This window comes from Alligator sinensis, unplaced genomic scaffold (assembly GCF_000455745.1).
Source record: "Alligator sinensis unplaced genomic scaffold, ASM45574v1 scaffold1496_1, whole genome shotgun sequence".
NCBI classification, from domain to species: domain Eukaryota; kingdom Metazoa; phylum Chordata; order Crocodylia; family Alligatoridae; genus Alligator; species Alligator sinensis.
The window spans coordinates 86,534-94,458 of record NW_005842615.1 but is presented as its reverse complement, the minus strand read 5'-3'; the positions used below and the strand labels follow the sequence as shown (position 1 = coordinate 94,458).

Here is a 7,925-nt window from a genome sequence, read left to right as displayed (position 1 = left end):
TGTTGTCCACATCCCTCTTGAAGTGGGGTGCCCAAAACTGGACACAGTACTCCAGCTGTGGCCTGACCAGTGTCGCGTAGAGGGGGAGGATCATCTCCTTGGACCTACTTGAGATGCACCTGTGGATGCACAATAGGGTTCGGTTAGCCCTGCCAACCATGACCTCGCATTGTCGGCCCACGTTCATCTTGGAGTCAACGATGACTCCAAGCTCCAAGATCCCTTTCTGCCTCCGTGCTCTCAAGAAGGGAGTTTCCCATCTTATAAGTGTGCTGCTGGTTACTCCTGCCCCAGTGCAGCACCCTGCACTTGTCCGTATTGAAACGCATCCTGTTTTTGTTAGCCCACCCCTGCAACCTATCCAGGTCTTTCTGCAGTCTTTCCTTCCCTGCTAACGTGCCCACCTCACCCCAAATTTTGGTATCATCAGCAAATTTGAACAGGTTGCTTTTCACCCCATCATCCAAATTGCTGATAAAGAAATTGAACAGCGCAGGCCCAAGGACCGAGCCCTGGGGGACTCCGCTGCCCACTTCCCCCCAGGTCGAATATGACCCATCCACCACCACCCTCTGAGTGCGACCCTTTAGGCAATTTGCAGTCCATCTGACTGTGTAGGCATCAGTGCCACAGTCACCTAGTTCTTTAATGAGGATGGGGTGGGAGACAGTGTCAAAGGCCTTGCTGAAGTCCAGAAAGACTACATCCACAGCAACACCTGCATCCAATGCTTTTGTGACCTGATCGTAAAAGGCAATCGGGTTGGTCTGACATGACCTGCCCCTAATGAAACCGTGAAGCCAAGCGTCATCTTAGGGGATTGGCATCACTGTAACAACGCCCTCTGGCCTTAAGGGTGTGCTCTGTTCTCCACAGCAATCCTGAAATGGCCACCAAGATGCACATCGCCTGCTCACCCTGCTCTCAGTGTGCTGCATGCTGGGTGCTGGCCCATTAGCATAACACTGGGTTCACCCAGCACCATGCACAAGGACATGAGAAAAAGCTGCTTGGCACAAGCCAAGAAGCGACTACCCAGCACATGGCTCTCACGGACACGGTCGGTGGGCGTGAGCAAGCAGAGCCAGCGTCTCAGCACCCATCTTGGGATCACTGTGGAAGAAACAATACCTGCATCCTGGAAACTGAAAATCCCACTCCCCTTTAGCCCACAGCTCACTGGCTAAATTGGGAAGCATCTCCTCCTTAAAGCTTAAGATAAGCTAACATCTCCACAGAGATCTGTCCTTCACTAAGCATCTTCTCTCCTCCAACAAACAGCTCTGGGGGTGGGGGGACCAGGGCACGAGGGCATCCCTCGGGCAGGGTGGGGTGCAATTCATCTGAGCACTCTGGCTGGTCCCATGAGACCCTGGTGAGCTGGAAGGAGGCCCTGGGCATGGCTGAGCCCTGCTACTTCTGCTCAAGCCAGTGTCATGGAGCCCTCATTGGCTTTCACAAGCTACCACTCCTACATTGCAAAGCAAATCCAGCATTGCCTCAGCTGTGAGGTCTCTCCCCGTGGACTCTGTGTGCCCCTCCTAGATGCTAATGAGTCACTTCACCCCAGCTCTTGGCCATTCTCTGCAACCCAGAAGAAACGCTTATTGTCTGTGGGCCTACAGCTCTGAAATGCCGGCATCGCAGGCCTTCCCCCGCCCCCACTTCGGACAGCTTTGCCAGCTCCACTCCTTGTGTTTCAATCAGATTGCCCATAAGACAGACAAGTCATAATACATGTAAGTAACCCTGCCAGTGAGGTCCCCAAGCCAGCACTTTTTCTAGCCAAAACTCACACCATCTGCTTCGTGTATGGACATTGGCTTATTTTGAAAGAATGAGAGAAAGCAAAATTGAACGGGAGAAAGAGAAAGCAAGGAAATTGCAACAGAAAAGCAGATTTCACAGCTCAGCCCCTGAGGGAGTACATGTGAATCCGGATCTGAGGGTGTGCCTAACGGATCCCAGCCCCAGCGTGTTATTTCAGGTCTCCTCAATCCTGGAAAATAAACCAAAGCGGCATCAAGGACACAATATAGCTGGGATGGCTCAGCCGCCCACACCAGCCACTCTCACTTCCCAGCAGCCTTTTTCCAATGGTTTGCCTCCAACCTCCCAGGAGTGCCGGGAAGAAAGCTGGTGAGTCTTGCTGTCTCACCCCGAGGTGGAGTTTCCCCAGTAAGCTGTTCTGGATGCTTGGCTATTGTCTAAACTTCCTGGGGTTGCAATTCAGGGCTATTTTAAACATTGCAGGCTTCCCTCCCTTTCCCTGCCCTCCTAATGATGGAGCAATAAACATTAGCAGGTTCGGGAGGCATGTTTTTTTCCTCCCCAGGTGGCAGACAGTCCTGGGCTCTACAGCGGACTTGGTTAGAGTGGCAGTTCCCAAGCCACAGAAGGCTCGACCGAGGCTCTCACTATTAAACCTGAGAATGGTCTGGCAGGTGTTGGCAAGCAGGCACAAGGCACAGGGAATGAATGGTTGCCCAAGACACTAGATACCTATGCACATCACATGAGCACAACCCTGGTCCTCCACACCGCTGTAGTCCAAGGCTCCATATATCACCAGTGGATTAAGCGCTACCCACCTCCTCCTGTGCCCCACACATTCACCCTGCAATTGAGAAAGTGAGGACACCCCAAGGAGAGTGCACACTAACCCTGGTTTCCAGCACATTCAGGAGCATTCCCCTCACCTGATACTCAAGCTTGGGGCTTATTTCTTGGGTCACATCACAGAGCTCCCTACTGCCGTGGTGGAGTCATGCCCCAAGGGTACAACACGAGGAAAAGCGTCAATGAACCACATGGCTTCACAAAAGGTACATGCAGCTCTAGCATCAGCAGAGGAGCAGTTCCGTGCAGTGGCTAGGGCGCCAGGCAGGGGGTAAGGACTCCTGGGTTCAATTCCTGGCTTGGCCACAGATGTTCTACATGACACTGAGGCATGAGGAGTACTGAATGCTCAAGTTATCCCTCTGTGCAAAAATACTTTGAGATCAAGATCCAACCACAGCTGAATGGCAGAGCACATGGAGGGTAGAGGGACCTCAGCTGCACAGCGCATGAATAAGATGCCCTGGAGTAGCACAAACAGGGACTGGCATTCCCAGCCTCCTGCTCCCCCCAGCCCCTTACCCAGCTCATGCGCCGTGGTGAAGGCAGAAGGGAGCCCGTCGTCCTCAATAACGGAGCAGCTGCGCTTGGGGTCGCACATAGTGCCAACATCAGCCATGCCCAGTGTGTCGCAGGTGGTGGCACCGCATAAATCCTGCAGGGGACATGGGCAGAGGACAAAACTATGCATTAGTGGTGCAGCTTGAGCACTGAACCTGCAGGTCCTGAACCATCCCCCAGAGGAAGGACTGAGCCCTCAAGAAACGACTCAGAGATGCCTTGCCTCACACAGGCAAGAAAGAATGTGTTTTTGCATGAAAGAATCCCTGGAAAGGAAGAACCAGGAGGGAACCAGAAACACATCTCTGTTTATACAACGCAGGATCCAGGAAGCCTCTCCAGCAGGAGCCTGACCTAAAATACACACAACCTTGAACTGTGCCATGTACTGAAGTGACATGTTTGGAATTACCCCTGGCACCAAGGACGCCTTATATATAGCATCTTCCCGCATTTTCAGTGACAGTCACTCCTGCTTCCCCTGTCCAGCCAGGAGGAGCACAGCCTGAACACCAAAGGATTTAGTCCAGCTCCTTTCGGTTCAGAAAGACAAAAAGTCTGATTTCAAGTCTGAAGTCAATGGAAAGATTTGCTGCACTGGGATGAGGCTCAAGAAACTGGTCAGTTTTCACCTCTGGCTGGCTTTGAGAGGTTTATGGGTCAGATCCAAAGTCAGCTGAAGTCAACTGAAAGGCTCCTATCACTTCAACATGCTTTGGATTCAAGCCAGTACCAGCACTGGGAGCAGACAAAAGTTTGAACTGATCTAACCTTCACCAATCGCTGACACTGATTTTGACCTTCAAATGGCTCAAAATTATTGCATTCCTCTTCTTCTGGCTTCCTAGTTGCCCCTGACTGTCTGGACTGGACCAAAAACACTGAGCAACTGAGGGCGGGCCTCCTCTTAATATATTTCCAGTGTGCCTAGAAAGAGGCATAAGAAACCTCACATTATAGCATCCAATTATTATTTCCAGGTTCTGAAAACAGAAACCCTATCAGGATATTCTCTAGTGCTATGGGCTTACTGTAACCAAATAGGCAAAATATCATCCAAATATTCTATACCCCATTGTGCTAGGGGCTGCACAGAAGCAGGCACGGTTCCTGCAGAAGAACCTTGTCTAAACAGTCAAGGGAGACAACATCCGAGAGAGAGAGAAAGAATGGGGAGACTGCCATGAAGCAGCCGGTAATTTCTGGTGCCCAACTTGAGGCTTTTAAAAAGTGCACTGCTTTTCAAAGAGCATCAACCACTGCCTCTGAAAACCAGGCCCCTTTCAGGTATCTTTTATAGGCTACCTGCCAGCTAAGAGGTTCAGTGACCCTAATAATCTTGACCAGAGGCATGAAGTCACTTGTCCAGGGTCACCCAGACAGTCTGTCCCAGAGCCAAGCACTTGAACTTAACATTTGAACCACAAAACCAACCTTCCTCACTTGCAGATATAAACCAGGCTCTAATTTCTATTAACATTTGCTTAACTTCACCTACTCTCAACAAGGTCTTGCAGCTCTCAGCTACTGCAGGCCATTGTGGTTTATCTGAGCTCCCCAGGCACAGATAGCACACAGCAGCCTGTGAATGAAGTGATTCATGCTCTGAAGGAGAAGGCGGCACTGTAGGAAGACTACCGGGAAGCACTGCCTCTTTAAGCAGTGGGTTGAACTGCAGTCATAATGCTTTGCACTGCTGCTTGTTCAATGCGCTTTACAAAAGTTGGTGTTAGTAGCCCCTGGGGAAGTGATGGCATTGGAAACAGAAGGTAGGTATCCTGGCCCCAGACCTACGTGCTACTCGGCAGACTGCACTGTTTCTCTGGGCTACACCAAAATAAGACCTTCCCAAGAGAGTGGCTGTGGGAGTGGCAGGGGGCACTGCACCGGAGATGAAAGCTGTAACTGGTTTCTGCTGGCTCAGGTACAGGTTTAGTGGTAAAGGCAATAGCCTGGTAGTCCAGAGACCAGAGCTGGATCCCTGATTATCACTCTTCTGTGAGATAGAGATGGGAGATGCACCCAAGATAGAACTGGGGAAATGACTGCAGAATTGGGCAAGGGAGAGTATCTGCAGCTCCAAGGAGTGAAATAAGGTGGCTTCCCTTTCAAGCACAGAAAAGCCTGCCACAGAGGATGCCTTTCCCATCCTGATGAGGTGCTGCCAAAATATCCTTGGCTCTCTCAGCAGCCGGGGAAAGCTCTAGCCTTGGAAATGGTGTGTGCATGACAGTCTGAAGACTTGCAGTTTGCACCAGAGAGGGAAGTTTTATCTCCCAACTAGAAGCCCTGAAGGTAACCAATTGCTTCTGGTTGTAACTCACTCCCCAACTTTCCCAGGCTTGTAGTTTTAGGTCTCATGTTTCTGACTTTCCTTTACCTCCTGTCCTAAGTGAGCAAACAGACCGCACTGAGGAGGACCATTGTGTCAGCTGCTGGAGCAAGAAACCCAAGCAGTACTTTTGCCACACCTCTGTCTTAAGAGGGCAGCTGTAAGGAGCCAGGACTGAGATGGTGCTGCTGGTCAAGAGAAGCTGGCATACAGATTTTACTCCCTCAACAGAATTAATAACAGTTTCAGGGCAAACCTTCCCAGGCCTGGACTACCTTTGAACCAGGACATGTGCAGGGATGTTGTAGTGTCCCGCACAGCAGAGGCCACAGAGGATGCTCAGTTGCAAGGGACAGAAAATTTACCCAATGGAGCAAGAACAGGATTCCAAGCAGTGGTTGGAGAGTCAGGACTCCTGGGTTCTCCTCCCACTGAAGATCAATCAAAGATCTTCAAATTTAGGTTCCCTAAATAATATTGGTGATCATCTTCCAGCAGCTTCAAGCAACCTGAGCAAACAGTCAATCCCTGCTCCACAGACTAAATGCTAGAGATGGGCTGGGTGTATAAGGAGTATAGCTGCTAATTCAGAAGTGCTTAGCATCCAAAACCCCTACTGAAGACAGTAGGAGCAGCAGGTGCTCAATGCCTCTACTGAAAGCTGGGTATCTCGGCCTCTAAATGCAAATTCTGGTAACTGAGTTTGAATAGTTTAGTCTTTCACCTCCCAGTGCCTGAAAGAGAGGATGGGGAGACTGCCATGAAGCAGCTGGTAATTTCTGGTGTCCGACTTGAGGCGTCTTAAAAGAGTGCCTCAGTTTCCCCATCTGAGACATTACAATAAAGACACATGCCTGTACTGGAGAGTTTGGCATGATGTCATTAAAGGTCTGATCCTGCATAATTAAAGTCTATGGAAGTTTTACCAAGTTCAGGGGGAGCTGGATTGGGCCCTTAGACCGCATCCACATAAGCGTGGACATTTGGTTCCCCGGGGACAACTAGCAGCAGGACACCTTGGGCCGCTGCTAGTTGTCACCCAGGAACACCTGTGCTACATACCCTCTTATACGCAGCAGGATAACCTGGGTGGGGGAGGGGAGGCTGGGCCAGCATTGGGCTGACTCCAGCAGCCTTGCCTGGGGGCCTCCTGGGGCTGCAACAGTGGCAATCCTGCTGCTTGGAGCCTGGCCAGCAGCTGGAGTGTGGCTGTGGCCGGCCAGGCTCCTTTTTTCATTGGCATGTGCTGCCCATATGTGCGCCACTCTACTTTTTTTTTTAAATGGGTTTTTTGATCCCTAGACATCCAGGGGTCAAAAAAAAAAAAAAACACCTCTTGTGCTGCACCCTTGCAGCTTGGAGAACAGCTGAACGTGCGGTTTGTGGCATTGCAGATGTGTCTGCGGCACCACATACTGCACAGTCATACTCATCTGGACGCAGTCTTACTGGCTATATGTAAATGTAGATTATGATGTTCCCCTTGTCTGCTTAAAGTGTAATGTTTTCTGGGGCAAGAACTCTCCCTCTCTGTGTGCATGTGCCTTGCCTAACCAGTGGCAAGGTGCCCATACACTATTGAGAGACAGGTGTATTTATGTTAACACAAATAAAGTCAGACAGAAGTTGCCATAGAAAGCAGATCACTGCTACCTGTCTGAAAAGAGCCCTTGCTCTTTGCTATCCCACTTCCTTTTCTTCCATGCTGGTCTCTCTCCCCAGACTAGAGGACTTAAGGGAACCATTTGGGTAACCTAAAAATGGAGATACAGCCCCAGGTCTGACATTGGGTCACATTTGATAGCTTCTCAGGTTTCAAGGCAGTGCACAACTAGCTCCTTACTGAGCAGCCCTCACCTCTGAAGTTCACCCACATGGGAAAGTCCAGGAGGATAAATAGTATCCCCCACCCCCTTCCCCCTGGACTTCACACAAACAATTTATTTGTTTGTGAAGATTTAAGTATTGTTTTCTCACTCTTTTAATCATCTTCTCTGATCAGAGCAAAGGAGTTCCGGGAATCAAAGGAGGAAAAAAAAAAAAAAAAAATGCACTCCCAGACTGAGCAGGGTCAGGGTATCACTGCAGCTTGCAAAATGGACAGAAACAAGCTACAATACTTAACATCCAAAAGGTCCTATTACACTATAAATAAAAGATTCATGCTGTATCTCTACCCAGGGCAAGAGTCTAAGATGCTAAATATCTCACAAGAAAAGCTCGTCTGCCAAAATGTCCACCCTGGTCTCTAAAACTAAGAAGTTCCTCTAAGCATCCAAACCATTGGGGCTTATCCAAAATGAACTGAGGTTCATCCAGCAGTACATAATGACCATTTCAGAAGGTTCTGGCCATGGCCCTGCTGGCTTTGATAGGAGATATGTGAAACTCATGAGATACTTTGTAAACATCA

General features: G+C 49.8%; 1 protein-coding gene across 2 annotated transcripts in view; it reads right to left on the bottom strand.

Moving 5' to 3' along the window:
* Positions 1-7,925, bottom strand: part of ADAMTS15 (ADAM metallopeptidase with thrombospondin type 1 motif 15) — a 30,885-nt gene that overhangs the window by 15,311 nt on the left and 7,649 nt on the right. The window contains exon 2 of one of the 2 annotated variants that reach the window (XM_025215002.1): positions 3,142-3,274. In XM_025215002.1, coding sequence (XP_025070787.1) covers positions 3,142-3,238 — 97 coding nt within the window. In that variant the 5' untranslated portion in view covers positions 3,239-3,274. Of the gene's footprint in view, positions 1-3,141; positions 7,836-7,925 lie in introns of those variants that run through there. The other variant, XM_025215001.1, reaches the window with a different exon arrangement.